Source organism: Lampetra planeri, chromosome 23 (assembly GCF_965212315.1).
Source record: "Lampetra planeri chromosome 23, kcLamPlan1.2.h2, whole genome shotgun sequence".
Classification (NCBI taxonomy): domain Eukaryota; kingdom Metazoa; phylum Chordata; class Hyperoartia; order Petromyzontiformes; family Petromyzontidae; genus Lampetra; species Lampetra planeri.
In genome coordinates, this window is record NC_136129.1 from 1,077,999 (window position 1) to 1,100,876 (window position 22,878).

General features: G+C 48.7%; 1 protein-coding gene across 1 annotated transcript; it reads left to right on the forward strand.

Moving 5' to 3' along the window:
- LOC144726202 (zinc finger and BTB domain-containing protein 8A-like) lies at window positions 1-22,646 on the forward strand. The gene is given in 10 exon segments (XM_078604700.1): window positions 1-233; window positions 2,718-2,988; window positions 5,070-5,330; window positions 6,992-7,247; window positions 9,377-9,493; window positions 11,060-11,413; window positions 11,855-12,015; window positions 12,103-12,204; window positions 15,914-16,144; window positions 16,146-22,646. Coding segments are annotated over 9 exon segments (1,863 nt in total). The 5' UTR covers window positions 1-233; window positions 2,718-2,871; the 3' UTR covers window positions 16,410-22,646.
- Window positions 22,647-22,878: the final 232 nt, after the last annotated feature.

Consider the following 22,878-nt stretch of genomic DNA (forward strand, 5'->3'; position numbering starts at 1 on the left):
AGTGAGCAGAGTCCGTGTTGGAAGTGGCGCGGGGGGAGCGCGGCGCGAAGGTGACGAGAGGGAGACGCGCGCCTCGGACTCCCCGCGCGCTCCCAGAGCCCCCCGCGGCCTCTCGGCGACTGCTCGTCGACTCCCCTCTTCAACGACGACTCCCTTCGCCTGCCGACCTCATCAGCCCTCATTTGCCACGGGCCCCCCACCCACCCCCCCCCAGCGCCGAGGGGGAACACGCGGTGAGTGAAGCCACCGATGGCGGTCTCAGTGTTGGGGGTGCAGCGGCGGCTTCGCGAGGCGAGCGAGGGGCGCGTGTGAGGGAGAAGCGAGAGGAGAGGGGGGGGGTGCGAGTGAGACTCAGGCGGCTTTGGGGGGGGGGCAGTCGGGCGAGGGCCCGCGTGGCCCCGTAATGGCCGCGGGTAGTGGCGGCTAGGGGTGGTGGGTAGGGGGGGGTGCGGTGGGGGTGGTGGTGGGGGGGGGACCCTCCCCCGCATTCCTGGCGCTGACGTGGCCGAGGGCGCGACTCCCCCCCCCTCCCAGCAGCAGCAGCAGCCCCCTCCTCCCTCCCCGGGCGAGTGAGAGCACCGCCCCCCCCCAGTGAGGGGGGTGAGAGGAGGAGGAGGTGGGTTGGGGGGTGAGCGCCCCCCTCCCTCCCCCCGACTTCTCGGCATCGCCCCCCCCCTCCTCCTCCGTGGGCGAGGGAGCCGACTCGACTCCTCCTCGCATATGGGGGTCGCCTCCCCCCTACCCGCTACCACCACCACCACGCCACTGGGACGGCCCCTAAAGACTTGAGTAGTGTGAGAGTTGAAGCCGTGTGTGGTGTGATGCGAAGTGAGTTTGTGTGTTGAGTGGGATGAGGCCTGTGTGTGTGTGAACCTGCTTGTGGTATACTTTGTGTGAGACTGAGTGAAGCATAAGTTGTTGTGAGCCACTTGTACACAAAAGATTAGCCCCGTAGCCTTTAACTCGACCGTCGGGGACAAGTGCTGTTAGCGAGCACCTATGAAGGCCAGCACGGTACACGAAGGGGTCTGTGGCTCGCATCACGCCCGGCCGCCTTTGTCTCCATAGTGGCCAAGTTTAAACGCCGGGTACTCATTTGAAGCTGAGTAGACCTAGGGGAGGCCCAGTTCAGATAATCGTCACTGGTGTAGACCGTGAGTGGGAATCGAACTCTGATTGCCCACGGTAACCCCACTCACCCATTCACCATGAAGACCTTTTACTATCTCACATAGAGAGGGGCCTTGCGGATACACATCTTTGTCGGCTTTCGTGGCCAATATTATTCTGGCGAGGCTGGTTGTAATTGGAGGCGAAACGTTGTACTCGAATTGTAAATGTTCTTTGGTTTACTCTCCAACACACCGGTGTGCTGAACTGACGAATTGGCGTGTTTTTGTTTATGTGACTAAATTGGCTGTGTCGGGTGGTGGCGCGTTTAACGACAGACACATTTTTATTTACGCGATCTAACCCCCACAAAAACCCATCTACTAACGAAATATATTGCAGTTTACCAACGTTGGCTCAAGTAGTCCTGGCCCTGGTGATGAGACGTTGAATGTCAAGCCCATCCAGAATCTGTACTCACCGATTCCGTTGGGGGAAAATCAAACCGACGAAGAGAAAAACAAGTTTTTTTTCAACGGTTTTATTAACAACTTTTGTTTAATTCACCCTCGAGAAGTACTTCAATGATGCGGTGCCTGCTCGCACATCAAACGCTTACTTGAAATAATTGTTTATTTTATAGTGAATCTTCTACTCGTTGACACGGAGCAGGCGCGCCTGAGACACGCGGCTCCTGCTTCTTGTGCGAGGCGATTCCACATTTGAGGGACCGCGGCGTTTTTGACCTGCACAAAAATATATAATTAATGCGTCCATACTAAAATTGCAATTGCTTGAAAGGAGCCAATTGATGAATTGATGCCGATTTTGATACAGGCATGCATTGTCACAGGATCTGAGTACGTGTGCAACATTTTTAATTGATTGGTCAACAGGAAGTAGACTAAATTTTGATTACAAGATTTGACCAAGACAAACAGGAGTCGAGTTAAATAAAACCGTTGAAAATAACTCCTAAAAGGCTGCGTGGCTAATGGGATGTGACAAAAAATGTTTTATGTAGAGGGACGGATATGGGAAGAGAGTGTGATGAAGTTAATTAATCGTGTTACTTATTAGCCAACATGCACCATCAATCAATTAATTTGCCTCTCAACTCACAACCTACCCACGCTGCCCATGTGCCCATCATTCTATCGCTACTTACCATGGTTACTGTTCTGTGAACTTCACTCATTGATTCCTCACACTCACCGACTCACACTCTCACCCATTCAGCCACTCACATCCCCACTCAAACGCCACACTGCAGGTCACAACACTTTTCGTTCTTCCCTCACACTTCTTCACGTTGGAATTCCCTCAATGTGTTTTATTTTACCAAACTCTTAGAATAATTTTGCTCAATTCAGTAAACGTGGTAACTTACCTATTGCAAGTTAGGTAGTGATGTTGGTTGCTTTCCACTTGATATTTTGGACCTTTGGGCCTGTGCTCAGCAACTTTGTAAAAAGAAAGCATGCCACAGACCTGGAATCAATTCTAATTGTGCACTATACAGTAAATTACCTGATTGCTTTTTGAAGAATTATTTGTGGTTATGCTGTGTTTATACTGTGTCAATGTTGTTTCCAAAATGTCTGCAGTCCTCCAGTTGGTGGTGGAGGGTGTGCAAGATGATCTGCAACAGGAGGTGATGAGATTCTGGGACACCGCAAGATACTGGAGCATCACAGGACACACCTGTACATTACAGCAGGTGTCGGGGTGTTGTGGAAGTTGCTCGTGTGTGGGATTGAAATGGCTGAGGAGCCCGAATTGTGCTATCTGCGAGCGCTAGCCAGCGAGCTGAACCTGCAACGCAAGAACGGCACGCACTGCGATTGCCATGTCGTTGTACAAGGCAGTACCTTCAAGGTGAGTCCTTGCTTGCCACACTCACGACACCGCGCTCTCCAAACTCACCTTGTTGATGCACTTTTCTCAACAGTACAATACAGGAATCTCCCACTTATACGTAAGGGAAGCGTTCATGGGATATGCTACTTGACTCGAAATTACTTGAAGCGATTTCTAATACGCTATAGATATTATGTAAAATCTGGGGTTGCATTCCGAGCTGGCGTATCTGGAGAGAGAAAAAAATGCGTGACTACATTTCTTGAAGTATACAAAAAAATAGTAATAAGTTAATAACGTACATTTTAACAAATAATAAATATGCATAATTTGATCAAACCTACCAGAGATGGTTGAAGAGCTACGCCGATTTTGATCTTCAATCCAGACACTTAAAAGTCGTGACACACTTTCTAGAATTCCACAACTGCTATACGAGTTAGTTTAGTGGCAGTTAAAGGTGCCACATTTTGAGCACATTCTAGACTTCTTCCTGTATTAGCTCCCAATAATTCTCACCGAGGTCGTGGGTAGTCCTAGTATTCTGGCAATATCGACTGCCCTTTTCACCTGCTCCAAAATGCTTTAAAACTTCTAATTTAACCTCTCAATTAATACTTCTGCTTCTTCTTTGGCTGCTTCTCCTTTGCCTTTTCTTGCCAGTGGCACGATCACCATTGACTGCACATTTTGGAAACCATCTTACACAGCCCTTTGTACTTTTTTTAAAACCTTACACGATATTTCTACCTAAACCTCACGCTATATTTCTACCTAATGTACGCAACGACCACGCAAAATGGCAGGCTGGGAAACGGAGGCAGAGCACGTGGCGGAGGGATTTTCGTCAGTCCACACTACGCGCACGTGCGGTTACATCGCAAGAGAGTCCGTGTTTACCATGTGCGCTGCTAAAGTAAAAAAAATTGTGCAAATATTTTTGTTGCACACATTTGTTTTAAACAAAGCATATGCGAAACATTACACTTATAAGGACATGTGTTCCCTGATTGATCAGCAATGTATATGCAAAACAACACATACTGCGGCTACTTATAGCGGGGGTTGCCTGTACTTGATTGGGGTTGCAAAAACTTGGTCACATTCACCAATACCACAGTTCCTCAATGATAATTATGCAAGGCTGGTTATTCCACAGTTCCTCCCATCGCATTTAACAATGATATTCTTATCCATAGTAACACCATCTAATTGGCACAACAATCTTTTCTCACCTGTCAATTAATTACAATTACTAATCTCTCTAAGGACACATCAAAGCTTGGTTTTCCATTCTTTGCCAAAGTCGCCTGTAATTCCAAACAATTATCACTGTTGCCTTACAAAGCACAAATTTTTCCAAAGCTGGAATCCTGTTGTCATATCTGGGATGGAGCACCCAGTTTCTACTTCCCTGCATGTGGCCTGCACAGTGGCGAGGTGTTAACTACCTTGCCTGGTATACAGGAGATCGTGGGTTCGATCCCGACACCTGTATATTTGGAGTGCGCGTGTTCTCCCCGTGGTCGCGTGGATCTTTTTCGGGGTCCTCCGGTTTTTCCCTTCAAATTTAGAAACATTTTTCGGGTAATTTGGCTGCTATAAATTCCCACGTGATAAGCCACTTCGTTGAGCTTTCATTTGTGGCCACGTCACTTCTGAAAAGAGCTATATAGCTTAGTGGGCCTTGCGTGGTAAAATGCAGAATAGTTAAAATAATTTCATGTTAAGCAGTCGGATCGATTGATGACTCACTGATCCACTGCAGTCACTGGTGTCCCTTGCTCACCCGCCGTTATTTGCTTCCTTATGACTCTTTTATTGCTACTGCAATGATTGCTGTTCCCGTGAACACTTATTTGTCCATTCCTCCACCCATGTTGAGGACTCTTGTCTAACACACTGACCGCTTAATCTCGTCCAAGAATGATACGGAGGTAACTCAACATCACAGAATTACACTCCATGGACCCCTACCCATCTCCCTCTAAACCCTGCAACCCTGCGAGTACTGTTTGTTGCTGTTAGGCTTGAAGTAAAGCAAAATAAAACAGAAACATATCCCAGATGACATCTCTGTCTCTGTCCCGGTTTGACAGGCCCACCGCAACGTGCTGTTTGCGGCGAGTCCGCACGTCCGTGCGCTCCTGCGGGGCCAGGCAGAGCGCCCTGGCCAGGTCGTGGTCATCCACCTGGACATCGTGACGGCTGCTGGGTTCGCTGCCATCCTTGACTACATGTACTCGGGGCGTGTCATACTCTCCTCGCGCAACATGATCGAGGTGATGTCGGCCGCCAGCTACCTGCAGATGACCGAGCTAGTGCGTCTGTGCGACCACTACATCCGCACCTCCTTCAAGGTACGCGCGCACCGGTCTACACAGACGCGTAGGTACACAGGTACGCAAGCATGCGCGTGCATTTTCATGCACGGGTATGCACATGCGTATGTAGTCGTGGGCGTACTCAATTATACCCACATACAAATAGTCATTCACGCATACACTGGTATACCACGCTCCACCGTATAGCCTCCACCACACTAGCCAACCTCTTCTCGAGCTAGAGTTTAACCCCCTCTATCCTGCAAAAGAGAAACTCGGTGGGCATGCAGTTGCTGGGCATGCGAGCGACATGACCCAGCCAACGCAACCTTGCCCACTGGAGGACCTCACTGATGGGAATGTATCCAGATCTTTTAAGGATTTGTGAGCTGCTCACACAATCCAGACTGGTTAAACTCAGGATGGATCATAGGCCATCCAGCCTGATAGTTTCAAACTGGCGCAGATGATTTATTAGAGCTTCCACGTTTTCACAAGCAAAGAGAAGGCATAAGGGCATGATTATTGCTGAAGAAGACCCCAGAGTTTCGTGTAGGGCGATAGACCAGGTAGCCTCCACGCAGCGATATGCAGACAATGCCGCTTGGCTGATTCAGAGTGAGATCTTTGCTGCCAAACCGGAGTTTGTCATGAGCACACTACCCAGGTACATAAACTTCTCTACTCTTTCGACAACTGCCCCATCACTCATGGGGAGTTGAGGGGTGGAGTATTGGAGGATCCAAAATACCCAGGCAGGTGCTTAGTTTTGGTGGGGCTGATGGTAAAGCTCCACCTCTTAGTAGTACACTCCAGGTTCAGCAGTAGAACCTCCTACTCTTAGAGTGAGCAGCAACCATCTGATCATCAGAGTACATGTATGTATGTTGTACTTCTTTCACACCGTACGTAGCCAACCGTGCTAATCGGAGGTGCGAGGTAAGGACAACAAACTAAATAGAAAAAGCAGTTCATAACATGGTTGAACCAGCAGGGAGCTCAACAACAACAACAGCCATTCGCCACTAAGTGGCGGTGACATCACCACGACGCTTGTGCCAGGCCATGTGGACCTTGAGGCCATAAACACACACACGTACACACACAGCTAGCTTGCAGTTCACCAACATTGTGTCGATAAACCCGACTGCTGATGAGACGTTGAATATGAAAACGCATGTAAATACTGATCCAGAGTTTGCAAGTGTTAATCGAATGCTGCTGAATAATGGGAAGCAGGCATGTGTCTGCTTATTAATGTTTGACTACTCTTATTCAAATTGTACTAATGCTTATTCATGTTTTACTTATCACCCAAAATCCACCACCACCCAACATACTAATCACCCAACATTTACCACCATCAAGACATAAGCCTCATCGCTCCCAACACGCACGCACTGTCCATCTGGCAGTCTCTTTACCATTACAACTCCATATTTTTCTATCACTCTACAACTGTACCATGGTTACTTTACCTGTGAACTGTGCTCGTTGATTCAGCCACCAATGTTGAGGAATCTGTTTATCTGACTGACTGTTTTGTCTCATCCATGTTGTTTTTAACCACCAAACTGCAGAACTAACCCAGTCGCACACTCGCCCACTCGCCCACCGACATGCAGCTACCCACTCACTCACCCCAATGTATTTTGTCTCATTGTTCTCTGCCGCTCTTTATTGTTTTCGTCTCTCAGGACGGCAGTGTGCCGACGGAGCAGTCCCTTGGACTGTCGGTCGTTGCCCCGGTCTTGCCAAATGCCGAGCTGCCCGAGGGGGTCAGTGCCGATGGCGGGGCTGGCGCCGAGGGCGACGCTGAAGCCGTGGGGCCCGAGCCGGTGCCCGTCCCGCCCGTGCGCAAGGGCAGGGGGCGGCCACGCAAGTCACGGCACAGCGTGCGCGTCACCAAGCATACGCCCGCCCACTCCTCCGACAACGATGAGAGCGAGCACGGTACGGGGGGAACCTGGGGGAGGGAGGGAGGAGACGGCATGGACATCGCCAAATATGCCCGCCGACTCCTCTGACGAAGATGTGCTCAATCCACGCGCTCCCTCTCTGTCTCTTCTCGCCCCGCTTCACTGGAAAAACTTCCCCTCCACATTAAGCAGTTGCCTTCGCTCACTAGTTTCCGCTCCTCACTCAAAACTCACTTATTTTCCTGAGCTCACCCAACGACCCCTTAATCTACTGTTCCTTCATATTTTTATTATCTCATTATATGGCTATCACTCATTCCCCATTCATTGAATCCATTTATCATGTATTGTCATCAATTTACGCATCACAGATTCGCCCATTGCTAGCCCATTTATTTTATTGACCGTTTCTCCACCATTACGTTCACACATTGTACCATTTTGACTTCTCTGTAAAGTGCCGCCGTGGTTAAGGCACTCTATTAATTACGTCAAGATATGATGATGAGAGCGAGGAGAGGGAGGGCGTGACTAGATGACTCAGCTTGTGAGTTCGTGGATTGCTTCGGTGCCATCACATTTCACTTGTCTTGATGGCCACTCAGCCAGGTGACCATGTGGCTCTGTTGCTTATTTCCACTCCACGGTTGCCCCTGTGGAACTGTCTGTTTCCCCATCCACTTTTGTGGAAGGTGAGCAAATCAGCAATTTTGCACTGTGGTTCACAGTATGGGTTTAGTTGGGTCGCCAATGAGGTCTCTGTTAGTCACTTGTGCGTCCCTCCATTCTGTTTGCCATCAGTGTGAAGGTTGTTGGCTATACCCGGCATCTTGAGTAGCTAACCTGACAGGGTTGTGGGATATCAAGCGAGTATGGGGGGGACGGGGGTTGACTTGGCCCTTTCATGATTTGCGTCCTTGCTGCTGCTGCTTGGTGAATGTGGGGTGGTGTAGTGCCCGTCAGCACTGGGAGCTGCGATTTTGGCGCAGATTTCAGTACTCCGGCGACGGTATGCATTATACCGTGCTCAGTTTCACGTCCAAGATTTTGTACGTGCACTGTAATATTCAGCTGCGGAGTATACGAGGGAGAGCGTCGCCACCGTCTGTAGGACTCTGGAGGGGTTCTTCCCCAGCATGTACCACTGCACTTGTGGAGGATGCTCGTGCCATGGTGGCGAGATGGTAACTACCTCGCCTGATATGCAGGAGGTCGTGGGATCAATCCCAACCCTGACGCCTGTACATTTGAGTTTGCATGTTTTCCCCGTGGTCGTGTGGATTTTTCCCAGATTTTTTCCCCTCCACGTTTATAATCAAAATTCGTTTATCGTATTTGGCTGTTGGTAGCCATTTCCACGTGATTAGTCACTTGGTTGTTCTATCATCTGTGACCAGTCGCTTCTGAAAAAGAGCTGCATAGCTCAGTAGGCTTTACCTGGTAAAATAAAGAATAGTTTTAGTTTAATACACCACTCTCCAACCTGGTGGTTGTAGTCAGCGGGAATAAAAGGCTGCATGTGGGCTTGAGTGAGTGCTCATGAATGAATGGACAAGTGTCCAAGGAGAGGTGATTGCACTAGTATGTAAACAGACTGACATTATGGCAAGTAATGTAAAAAATAAAGAAACGCATACTGTGAGAGACAAAAACAGATTGGTGTGAAACGCCAAAATGATGAAGATATCAGATTGATTGCCATCAACTGCGGTATGTAGTCTTGAGTTAATAATCAAGTGTTTTGGATTAGATCGCATACATGTAAATGTGTCTATAATGTGTCATAAAGCCACCTCCACCCTGCACACAGCCAATGAACAAAACGACATGCCAATTAGTTACAACTTCAGAACACCGCCAGTGTGTCGGAGAGCAAACCCACAACATTTACAATTTGATCTTGATTTGAAGCTTTCGTGACTGCAGGAATCCATACTCTTTGGTTCTTTCGGTAAAGTCACGAGTCTGTCCTTCCAAGAACATCTCAAGAAGGATGAGCGCCCAGATTAACTAATACTATTTTTATTCTGTGGGTCTTTCGGTGAAGCCACATGGATAGAAAAATAATAAAATATCGGGTGTGGATTTGGCTACACAATCCCCTTTGTCTTGTGTTCGGGGGATCTTTGTTTTGTGTGACCACCCGTGTATGTGTCTCCTCAGCAGTGGCATACGATCCCAACCGCGTGAAGATGGAACCTCAGGATAGGGACGGGCTGCTGGACAGCGAACAGGACAGGATCATCGACGCATCTGGCAACACGATCGATTTCTACCCTGGTAAGGAGCGAGGGCGTGATGTCATATCTAATGATTAAGGATAATATTATGCAGTGGATCATTGATTATCTGGCAGCTTCTGGGGGAAGGGGGTGCTAAATTTTCAAAACGCTGGATAATCAAATCATTATTTCAAATAGATTATTTTTTGCACATTCTTGCATAACATTGTTTTTATATGTTGTGTATATGTTGTTTTAGTGTTTAAAATGTGTCTCCGATATGAAATTGTCATAAATAAAACATACAAAATAGGCAGAATATCCTCCTGTAAAAAGTTATTGAATTTACTCTAGTGTACTTATTACTCCAATCTCGAAGACTCAGCATGAGGTAATGTACGTACGACGCTCTTGTTTCAACAACCATGTGTTTAGCGATCGCCGGATTGATGCTAACGCCGAATATGCGTTTTTTGCCGCATCACACCGTTTATTTTTTGATTTTATTACTGTCGTTATTAGTCGTGAAAATTGTATTTCCTTGCAGCCTTTTCGTTGTTTAAAGTTATTGTATGTAGTGTATAATGCACTGTATATAATATTTGACACTGAAATCAAGCGTAGCTACTTTTTTGTCACACACGTGGTGCCGATCGCCGGACTGGTAAAGCCTTTAAAGCGGTTTTGCTGTCAGATCGGCCCAGGACTGCCGAATCATGTTTGAAGCCGGATAATCCTACACCGGATAATTGATGGTCAACTGTGCTTCAATATAGCCTAATTCATGAAAACGGCATCTAAAAACGCTGAAGAGTTTAAGATAGATACGCAAGCGGGAAGGCACCCAAAAGCGGGCACCGACAGTTGTCCAAGCTCTGTTAGCACTGCTTTTGAGGTGTTTGGCCGACTCCCTTGAGTATTTACACATGTGGGAAGAAACAGGAATTCCCAGAGGAAAACCCATGCTTGCAAGGGGAGTGACAATCGTCGAACAGAGGCAAAATTATCGCTTTATGTGCTGCCATACCCTGGACAGCTCGGTGTAGCGACCTTAATGCCCACAGCTAGAGTTTTATGAATCTGTGTGATCCATTCACCCTAACAGAGAGGGTGTCCTTGCCTCTAAAAATCTGGTAGCTCATGGGGATTGTTTATGGAAGCCTGACTGCTGATGTCAAAACCAGTCGAGAGATTTGCTTGCTTTAAACTAATTCTGTTGAATGTATGCATTCCCAGAAGGTCGTGTGGCCAATGGGATGTGTAAAATAATACATTTATCTTTTATGTGGAGAGATGGATATGGGAAGCTGTTTTGTGTTACTGTGAAGGATCGTAAAGCTGAAAACTGAGCATCTTGAAAATAAATTGCTGGCAATTGTGTACAGGTGTCTGCGACCATTGCTAGAAATGTAATGGAAAAAAATGTGGTAATCAACTTGTTGGTTGGGAATATAACATGGCAGGCGCACGGTGTCGTTGATGATTAGGCAGGCTGATGGAGGTCCTGTTGCCGACACGGGCATTAGAGTGGTCTCCACGAGTGCGGCGACCAAGGGGAAGAGAAGCCCTCAATCTTTGGGAGGTGACTCCTAACCTCCCGACCTCCGGTGCGTTTCCGCTTTAGGGGCTGAGTTTGGTAGCCCCATTGGCGGCTATGACGATGGACCTTCCTCGGGCTACCACGACTCGGGGGCCGGTTACGGGGGCTGCACGCCGGGCTACGACGACGCGGCACCGGGCTACGGCGACGCCGCGCAGGACTACGGCGAGGAAGCCGCCCCGGACTACGACGACCCCACGGTGGACTACGACGGCTCGGCGCCGGACTACGACGACGGAGCGGCACCCCCAGACTACGACGACGGAGCCCCCCCGCTCCACGGCTACGGCGACGTGGACGGCATGGACGTCTCCGGCATGGCGGTGCCGCTCGACGGAGGAGTCGGAGACGAGGAGGAGGAGGACGGGGGAGAGGACGGTGAGGAGGGAGACGGCGCCGGGGCCCACGCCGGACACGCCGGTGGCAGCCCCGGCTGCTTCACCTACACCATCCTGACGGAGAACCTAACCGCCGCCGGAGAGGGGGGCGGCACCGGCAGGATGTTCGGTACGGGGTGGGGGTAGGGCTGCCGGCACAGCCATAGTCTCGCCAGACAATATGTGGGTCAGATTTTTGCTTTTGTTTTGGCCGGCAACAAAGCAGCATTGTCAAAGTGGTACCAGGTTTCTTGGATTGAGCCATAGCTATGACTAGAACTTAGGAAAATAGGTGATGGGAGGGAAGTCTAAATGCCCAAAATGCCAAGTGACTGGCAACAAACAGCACTTTCTAAGATGTAAGAGGTGAGGATGCCATTGCAGCTTGAAACAGAGACGGTTTGGAGGGGATTTGAAATGCTCTCCTCTCCGTCCCCGGCAGGCAAGCGGCGGCTGCTGCAATGCAACTACTGCAACTTCGCCGCAATGCGCAAGTACAAGCTCGTGCGGCACATCCGCACGCACACCGGGGAGCGTCCCTTCGGCTGCGACGCTTGCGGCAAGCGCTTCATCCGCAGGGAGCATCTCCAGCGGCACACGCAGGTACACGCAAGGCGCGGGCTCACGCACACACGCACGCATAGGTGCACGCACGCGCGCACAGATACGCTTACACATACGCATATGCAGGTACACGCAGGTACACGCACGCACACCGGCGAGCGGCCCTTCGGTTGCGAGGCTTGCGGGAAACGGTTCATCCGCAGAGAGCACCTGCAGCGGCATACGCAGGTACACGCAGTGCACGGGCACACACACGCACACACGCGCGCTCACAGGTACATTACACACAAGCATGCTGGTATACGCAGGCACATGCAAGCACGGGTGCACGTGCAGGTACATAAGCACGTGGGCATGGGTACACACACAGACAAGTATGCACGATCATTCACACGCACACAGGTACACACGTGCAAGCAGGCACACACCTGCGAGGTCATTTACACATGCAGGTTCACACGCACACTCGCAGGCATGCATGATCATTCATACGCACACAGGTGCATTGCAAGGGTTCACGTCCAGGTACAAGATTATTCTAGTTTTTTTCGCAATCAGTTTTTTTTTACGTAGTGTTGTGCTTCACTGTACTCACCATTGAGGTGTGTTCACACTGTCCAAAACACAAGCTACAGTAAAACCTTGGATTGCGAGTAACTTGGTCTGCGAGTGTTTTGATAAACGAGCGAGCTCTTGCAATACAAGTAGTACGTCTATACGCTTTGTCTGCCGGGCGTCACGTGATCACAACTGATATACGACGAGTGCTTTGATATACGAGTGCTTTGGATTACAAACACGTTTCCGGAACGAATTATGCTCGCAATCCAAGGTTTTACTGTATATAGAGACAGCTACACGTGGAGCTAGCAAGAGAGACGGGGCTAGATGGAGCTAGAGAGAGACGGGGCTATGTGGAGCTAGAGAGAGAGACGGGCTACATGGAGCTAGAGAGAGAGACGGGGCTACATGGAGCTAGAGAGAGACGGGCTACGTGGAGCTAGAGAGAGACGGGGCTACATGGAGCTAGAGAGAGAGACGGGCTACATGGAGCTAGAGAGAGAGACGGGGCTACGTGGAGCTAGAGAGAGAGACGGGCCACATGGAGCTAGAGAGAGAGACGGGGCTACATGGAGCTAGAGAGAGACGGGCTACATGGAGCTAGAGAGAGACGGGGCTAAATGGAGCTAGAGAGAGACGGGGCTACGTGGAGCTAGAGAGAGATGGGCTACATGGAGCTAGAGAGAGACGGAGCTACGTGGAGCTAGAGAGAGACGGGCTACATGGAGCTAGAGAGAGACGGGCTACGTGGAGCTAGAGAGAGACGGAGCTACGTGGAGCTAGAGAGAGACGGGCTACATGGAGCTAGAGAGAGACGGGCTACATGGAGCTAGAGAGAGACGGGCTACATGGAGCTAGAGAGAGACGGGCTACATGGAGCTAGAGAGAGACGGGGCTACATGGAGCTAGAGAGAGACGGGGCTACATGGAGCTAGAGAGAGAGACGGGGCTACGTGGAGCTAGAGAGAGACGGGGCTACGTGGAGCTAGAGAGAGAGACGGGCTACATGGAGCGAGAGAGAGACGGGGCTACGTGGAGCGAGAGAGAGACGGGGCTACATGGAGCTAGAGAGAGACGGGGCTACGTGGAGCTAGAGAGAGAGACGGGGCTACGTGGAGCTAGAGAGAGAGACGGGCTACATGGAGCGAGAGAGAGACGGGGCTACGTGGAGCGAGAGAGAGACGGGGCTACATGGAGCTAGAGAGAGAGAGACGGGGCTACGTGGAGCTAGAGAGAGACGGGCTAAATGGAGCTAGAGAGAGACGGGCTACATGGAGCTAGAGAGAGACGGGTTACATGGAGCTAGAGAGAGAGACGGGGCTACATGGAGCTAGAGAGAGACGGGGCTACATGGAGCTAGAGAGAGAGACGGGCTACATGGAGCTAGAGAGAGACGGGGCTACGTGGAGCGAGAGAGAGACGGGGCTACATGGAGCTAGAGAGAGAGACGGGGCTACGTGGAGCTAGAGAGAGACGGGCTACATGGAGCTAGAGAGAGACGGGCTACATGGAGCTAGAGAGAGACGGGCTACGTGGAGCTAGAGAGAGAGACGGGGCTACATGGAGCTAGAGAGAGACGGGGCTACATGGAGCTAGAGAGAGACGGGGCTACGTGAAGCTAGAGAGAGACGGGGCTACGTGGAGCTAGAGAGAGACGGGCTACATGGAGCTAGAGAGAGACGGGGCTACGTGGAGCTAGAGAGAGACGGGCTACTTGGAGCTAGAGAGAGACGGGGCTACGTGGAGCTAGAGAGAGACGGGGCTACGTGGAGCTAGAGAGAGACGGGGCTACATGGAGCTAGAGAGAGACGGGGCTACGTGGAGCTAGAGAGAGACGGGGCTACATGGAGCTAGAGAGAGAGACGGGCTACATGGAGCTAGAGAGAGAGACGGGCTACGTGGAGCTAGAGAGGGACGGGGCTACGTGGAGCTAGAGAGAGACGGGGCTACATGGAGCTAGCGAGAGAGATGGGGCTACATGGAGCTAGAGAGAGAGAGACGGGGCTACGTAGAGCTAGAGAGAGAGAGACGGGGTTACATGGAGCCAGATGGAGCTACAGAACACACTGCCATCTCTTGTGCTGTAGGTGGCGCTGGAGGATGTGCATTTTTTTCGGCTACGTTTTAAGTGGCAAAATCTAAATTAATTTCGTCACATTTAAACTTTCGCACTGAGTAAATAACGCCGTGAGTAATTTTCTCAAAAAATCCCTCATTGCGGGAAAAAAAATTACATTTTATAAAATGTCAAAGCCGGAACGTGTCGGCACAGATACACGGATAACAACATCAAGAGTAATGATACATAACAATTGTCAAATAAATAAGGCGACAATATATAGAAACATATAATTACTTATTTTGTCCACATACCATAAGTGTAAGATTTCCAAAGCATTGGTTTAACACAAGTAAAACTGATAAATATTGGTCTTAGTTTAATACAAAGCTATGAATTCAAATGGTTGACACTTTTTGAATTGATAAGCACAATGCCACGTGCAATGCTGTGTATTTGACGTGAACACATTGCATGCCGTTGACTAAGCTACGATAGTTATTTATTCAAACTCGGTGAATTCAAAACTTAAAAAAAAACCCCACCAGGATTGTCTCCTTTGCAACAGCGAGCCGAGTCACCAAAAGTAACAAAAGGCACAACATGAATACACAAAGTACAGCAAGGAAGCAACACAACGAAATTGAGTAAAGCAACGAAAGTTGGCTCAGACCAATTACGTCTGAATGACATTTATAAACCAGTGATAGTCAAATGCAGTTCTATGAAGATCAGCATGGGTTTAGGGTGATTATTGCTCAGGTATTGGTGCTGCTATTTAACGAGCTTTGTGCTATTTCATTATTTATCGTGTGTGTTCGAGAGCGAGATTCGTGGAGTTGGATTTTGCGTAATTTGATCGCCGCCGGCTGGATTATTAGCTTCCCCAGGGGGCGCGATGTGAACGATGAATCCATTGCCTACCTCAGCGTTGTCTAGTATCGCTCTGCTATTGCTCTAGATTTGCACTAGTATTGCACTGATATTGCTCTAGTTTTGCACTGGGATTCCTCTAGTATTGAATTGGTATTGCTCTAGTATTGAACTGGTATTGCACTGGAATAGGGCCGCTATGTAAAGAAACAAGAATTTACGTCAAATACAATTGGCAGTAAAGTTACCACACAGAAAACACACACAACTGACAATTCAACCTCGCACACGCGAACACATGTCACACACATCACACATGTTACACACGTCACACACAGACGTCACGCACACACAACGTCGCACGCACGCAAACGAACAGGGAGAGCATTGTGGCCGTGTGACCATGTGTGACCATGTGACCCTCGTTGCCGGCGGGGGCGGCAGGTTCACCAGAAGGAGCGCCGGTTCGTGTGCCGCCGCTGCCGCCGCCTCTTCGTCTTCGCCAACTCGGTGGGCATCGAGTTTGGCACGCGGCGGTACGGCGTGTGCGAGGAGTGCTCCGTGCTTGGCCTGCGCGACCCCCCCCTGAAGAAGGAGGGGGGCGGGCGGGGGGGCGGCCGTGGCAGGGGGGGAGGGCGTGGAAGCAGGGGGGGCAGCCGCCTCGGCGGGGGGGGGCAGCTCTGCGGCGGAGAAGCGGGCGGCGATGGCGGCGGCGGTGGAGGCGGTGGTTTCAGGGAGAGGAGGAGGAAGAGGGGGGGGAGCCGGAGAAGAAGGGGAAGGAGATGGAGACGGAGACATGGCGGCTGTGCCGGACGGAGGAGCCAGCCTGGAACGCGTTGTTTTCAAAATGGAACCAGATGCAGGTTCGGAGGAGGACTGGAGCCAGAGGGGGGGGGGCGACCCCCCGCTCAGTTGCGACAAACCGGCAGGGGCCTTCTGATAGCAGCCTCTTCCCCCCCCCTCCCTCCCTCATTCCCACCCCCTGCCACCTCCCCGAATGTGCCCGCCCCCCACCCCACCTCTTCATTCCTTTCTCAATTATTTTGAATTATTCTCCTTTCTTTTTCGGAGCCGTGTGGGAGGACACGTGGATTTGAGAGAGCTGGTCACACCCAGAGTCGCACGGATTTGGTGACACCAGCATAATCGGCCGGATCCTGCCGCCTCACTGCAGCGTCAACGGAAAACCCGTCGGCTCGTGTGGTCAACCCTGACACATTCCAGGAGCACACGATGAGAAGCCACCTTTGCCTCCTCCCACTCAACCCTCTAGACACCGCCGCCACCTCCCGCAATTAGGCGCCGATTGTGCGTGGCGACGCAACGTGCTTGTTCGCTGGGGACTCTGGCTGCCACCTGCAGGAATTGGCATCTGTGTTCAGGCAGCAGCAATTTGATTCGTTTATTGGGTATTGTGTTGAACTTTATAGCATTGTACTGCTGAGTTTTGATAGACTTCGGCTGACTGAATAGTATGCCCAGGATTTAGTCGACAGTGGAAAAGGTGACAACCCCGGTCGGGATGAAATCCTTGTTTCATGTGTTGTACGCGCAGAGAAGGGTTTACCGGTCGTAAGTTTTTATACGAAAATTTTTTGTCCACATTTTTTTTGTTGTGCTGATAATTTTAATTAAAAAATAATCTGTGCTAGGAAAGAGTGGGGTCACCCAGTTATTCTGGCATGCAGCAGAACGAACTGGTGTTTGGTTGCTCAGGGGAAAAACTTTATCAATTTTACCAATGTCTCATCCAATACTTGACAGCAAAACATCCCCAGGAGCTCGCTGGTTTTGAGGCAACACTTTCACGACCATTATTTTGCTTATGCTGATATCGTACAGACCCAGGATTTACGAGCCTACGCCTACCACCAGGGTCATGCCTGTAGTCTCGTCGAATAAATTAGCCTTGTTAATTAACTGTGGCATGAAACCACGTTCCAGGAGGCTATGAAGGTATTTTGGCAGTGAAAAGAAATGCGTCACCAAAAATCTTACCGCCCATTCATTCCTTGTGTGTCTAGGGTTTGAGTTCCTGGTGAAGTGATTTCATTTGTACGCAATGGATGGTGGAGGCTGACGGACACCTTTTTTAAGAGATTGTACTGGACAGGCACACCTCGCTTTGCGCTCAAGATGCGTTGTTACCGGAGAAGTGAGCGCTAAACGAATTAGCGCTAAAGGCGGGGGTGGAGGGGGGGGATCATTCTAACCATTGTACATATGGGGATGCGTTCCGGACAGAATTTTTTCTTTCGTACGAGCAACATCATGGGGAGCTTAATTGGGGTATCGGTAATAGCGCTGATAGTAACGCGGATGGGAAACATTATTTCATACATAAAAGAATATAATTTATTATATCAGTAAGTATTATGTACTGTACTCACGAGTGCATTCTACTGTACTCCCTACAAGGCAGCGGTGGGAGTTGAGGACCTCTGTGATTGGAGTGATAGCCTCAAGTCTAAATTCCTGTGGTGAGGTTTCGTTTAGGTAGAGCCCCGATGGACTCTGCTCTCGCGGATTCTCACCTGGCGATCTGAAAAAAATAAAATCTAAATCGAAAAAAAAATATCTTTTTTTTCTTCAAAATTTCGTTCTGGCTACGAATTATGATCATCCAATCGTGGGGGGGGGGAGGTGGGGTCTGGTCGGTTCAGAGGCATGCATCGCTCTTATTGGCTGAGCAAACATTGGGGGGCGGGGGCGGGTCGTTTTTTGAGCCAATGCTGCTAGACGTGGGTTGTCACTCGCAAGGGGCTGCTTTTAGATTATTTTATTTCACTTTATCTTTGCTTTCTCCAGGACAGAGGGTTCTGTCATCACGAATCGACGTTCTCACGAGGTGGTGCTAAGCGAGGTCTGCCTGTGTTACAACTAATGACCTGAACATTTTTAGCTGTTAACACTGCCCCCTTTAAACTGAATTTTACGTACGATAAGTGACAAGGTCTTCAAACTCCTACTCAAGTAAGCATTGAGGCTTGGTTAACCTCAGCCAGTGGTGGAAATTTCAAGCTCCTTTGGAAGAATCTCTGCATAGGACTACCAAAGATAACAAAGTGTGAGGAAATGCCCTTGAACTTGAGGAGTAATTGTCGCAATGTTGGAATATTACCAAATGTCCTTCTCACTGATGCACCAGATTCAATGCAGGATCATTTGTCTATTTAAATAGTGGTGAATGTAGTTCCCTCTAGTGGCTGGCGGAGACGATCTATCACATGTGAATGTTTAGATTGAGAAAAAAAAACCCCATTGATTTCAAAATCATTTCGAATCAATGCATAATCCAAAAAATGACAGTGGTATTCTCACACATGGTTGTCAGAAGCGGTATATATCTCAAGCAAGCCCGTCCTCAATTCTCTTGACATTGAGAAATTCTATCACAAGGTCACCCCGCAACATTGCTAATTGGCTGGTGGTGTAATGCACTTTTCATACATTCAGTTTTTTACGTTCCGTCTGCAACGATTGAACACATTTTCTGAGTCGGTAGAAAAAGATGACATTGCATGCAGGCAATTGACACTTGTGATGTGTGGCCACGTGTTTGAATCGGTACTGAACGTCTCCTTCTTTCAAAATGTTACTTCCTATCCATTGCCTAAAACCCAAGCAGGCTCCTGGAACTGAAGGTGATTTGACCTCGGGTTGCAGCATCATTATTCTCGTAAAATAACTTGGTTACCAGTTTTCTGCACATGTAGAGATGGGCAGCAACAAAGCATAACAATTATTTCCTTTTTAACTGACAATTGAAGGGAGCTGCCATGAAAATGGTTGGCACACTGGACTTGCAATCCATAGGTCTCTGGTTCACCTCCTGGTGCGGCAGTTCAAACATTCGGTAAGTTTCTTAACCCTCCCTGTGTCACCGCCTCCCCCTTCGTCTCTGTACACCTGCCAGTATAAATGGGCACATCAGTCAATCGGCAGATCGCGTGCGGGCTGAACGGAGCGTGGGCACACTCACAATCACCATCTGGAGCTCCCTCTAGTTGGAAGCCCTTCCACACCAGCAGCAGTGGGCGTGAGCCGGCGAGAAATTTCCGGGCTGCACCATTTGAATTTGAGAAAGGCCGGGGGCAAATGTAGAGCGTGAGCGTACGCGGTGACTTTGGTCGCCTTGCCCGTTCGTACGTTCGTGCCCGCTGATTGGTGCACTTCTAAAATTCCACTGGGATCGAATCAACTTTTTTTTTAATCGTTAATTGCCGGGGTTTTTTTCTCTCTCAAACTCGATAATACTTATCGCAAACTCTTAAGAAAGTAAGTGGGCTTAGGCAGGACACTTCACCGCTAGCAGGGACAATGGCTGGATAATGAAGGAAATTCATTTGTGAGTGCGTCCGACCAAGGAGATGGAGCGATTAAATCAGATCATCGTGACCAGATGGTGGCATCTTGGGGAGACCACCAAGCAGTGGATTGATCACGGCTGATGATAATGCCAATATACAAATGCTTGTAGCAATAATTATTGATATCTCCAGTTGGATGAAAGGCTTGTAAATTGCTGCGGTAGTGTTAGAAAATGTTAAAGGGTACCACATTTGTGAAAGTTTTGTTTTTGTCAAATGTTTTTCTTTTTTTTTTAATGATTGCTGAGCACAGACCCCGAGCCCCAAAACGTGCAGCGGCCAGTAACAGACAGACGAGAGTTAACGCGTTTCTTGAATTGAGCAAAAGGTTATTTCTTTGAATTGAGAAAATAAAGGCAGGGAATTCCTATGTTGATCAGTCCTGAGTGAGGAAGTAGAAAAGTGGGTGTGACTTTAATGCGGTGAGTTTTGAGTGAGTGAGCTGGTGAATGGATGTGTGGGTGAGTGGGCTGGTGAATGAGTGTCGTCACCTGCAGTACGGTAGTTGAACACTGTGGATGAGACGAAAGTCTGGTGGGAGTTCGCAGTAAGCATAACAAACATGGGATCGGTAGAAGCAGAAGAGTGATACGGAGGCGACTGGACCATCATCGATTGAGCGAGTGATTGGAGTGAGTTCTGGATCCTCGGTCAACCCCCCCCTCCCCCGACTGCTTTGCCTTGAAGTATGTTGAGGCACAATTCAGTTTTCTACATTGTAAGCGATGATCACATTTTCTTACATTTATTTTCCCGTCGATTGTTTTGATGTTGCATATGCAGTGCAGTTACCAGCCAAGGGTGGAAGAAGGATAATGCGAAACCGTTTGGGCTTATTATTTAGATAGTTGGTGAATGGCTTTTCTTTAAATACCATTAAAATACATTCTAATATTTCGAACTTCTTAACAATCAATATTTTTGGCGTTACCGCAAATTATAGCCAATGACCAACATAGATCCTACAGATGAAGAAGCGGACGATACCTCCTTCACGTCGTCCCCTCCTAACAACTAATAAAAGTATTGCACACCACGTTGGCTACATCTCGGTAGCATTGGTTCAACAAAAGCAAACTGGATCGCTTTCGACTTTTCAGTGTAGCCTGGATGAAGATCTCAACACGGAGCATGTAATCCACGACTCGTGCGTGATCATTCTGAATGAACTATTCATCTCGAGTCCAGTTAATATCAGCAGGCCACTGCCATGTTTTGTCGGTCATTAATGCTGTGTCCAGAGCCAATCAACTCGTTTGGTCCCTGGGTGCATTGTTCAGTATGCACCTCTATCCATAATGCTATAGTCAAGTCAAAATTCACAGTAAGTTCCTGCCTAAATGAGCATTGAGGCAGTGCTCATCTTCAGTCAGTGTGGACAAATTCCACATTCCTATGGGATATGCGAGTGTGGCCATGGGACAACTGCTAATATTCCTTACAAAGCGACACTTTATTTGTGATGATTGCCGAGTGAACCACCTCGATAACATCTTGCTGCATACACGGGATTGTTATTACTCAGGCTGCTTGTACATCCTCGGTTCTTCCACTGCTGCATGAAGGTCTCCCCATGCCATGTCAATTACAGGTGGTTGACTGGTCTTGATTCGCAAAACCATTCAAAATGGGTCTGTGTGAAGTGGAACATGTAAGGGTGGCTACTGATGTTAGCCGTGTCCAGGATTCGAACCTACGTCACCGATATTTGTAAAACGGACTGATTAACTCTCGTGAAATGTGTGGCATTTGATGTAATAGAGCTCTTTTGACATGAACAGAGCTGTTGGAATTGGAGCGCTGTCATTCACAAAGCACTGTTGCAATTAATTTGTGCTGTTGATATTAATCGAGCTCTGTTGCATTGCATGCCATGGTGCATGGATACACCACCATCAGTTTTACAGCTTGGCGTTGCTTATTTCACAGTAACATGTTGGGAACAAAATTCGGCGATAATGAGGCAAGCTTGAATACTCAATGTCCAGTTAACATTGTGTGTGCAGCCTTGCAGTACACAGTGGACTGGAGTGATTCACCAGCACTGATTCTCGACCTCAATGCCCAAATCATTGATTTCCTACTCAATGGACATTGAGGTGGTGCTCATGTCCCCATTTACAGCCCAAACCATTGGTGGAAATTCCACGTTCCCATGGCAGGTGCGAGTCAACATAAAACAACTACCGGTGACAACCCACAACGTGGTAATCAATGTGTCGACTTTGAAGAGGGAGGTGACCACCCTCACCCAGGATTTGAACCGGCGACCTGATTTTGAGAAACTCTTCTGTTGTTCACTCAACCACCTGGTTCCGAAAGATTTCCTCAAATCAACTTGAGACTGGGCCCCTCAATAAGTGAGGCCCCCGCCCTGCCAGCCATCCCCAACGACGCTCTCTTGAGCGTTTGAGCTCACAGTGTACAGGATAATCTATTTAAACTTTAGTTTGTTACCCAAGTCTTTTATTGTAGTCTGACAGATAACAGCTGTTAGGGGAGTGTTTTTTTTAAACGAATGAATGAAACTCTGAGATGTTTATTTTTTATTTTGAGGTTTTGGTTTTCGTTGGGCGTGTGGGTTTTGATGGCGTCGTGTGAGTTTTTTGTACCAGAGTCACCGTTTTGCCGCGAATCATTCTCAAATGAATGCAATGTTTCGGGGGAATTATGTCGAATGGTAAAAATTGTAAAAAAACAAATCTTAATTTCGCAGGAGCATGAAAGATTAATTGGCCGACTCGTTTATTATTTCTCTTTCTTTGTGATTGAATTCAAAATATGAATTAAAACCACCGATGAATTAATGTGCGGCTGCACAGCCTCAATTCCTCTCCCCTCATTACACCCACACCACCCCACTAATTATACATTAATATACTAATTAAAACATGGACAGCAATAATCAACTACCTCTTCGGACATACCTCGTTTCTTTAGAACTGATTTTTGTGTTTAGTTGTCCTTCCCCAGCACCTCCGATTAGCCATATATTGTGCGAAAGAAGTTCAACATGTAACAATAAAAACCGGCTTCATT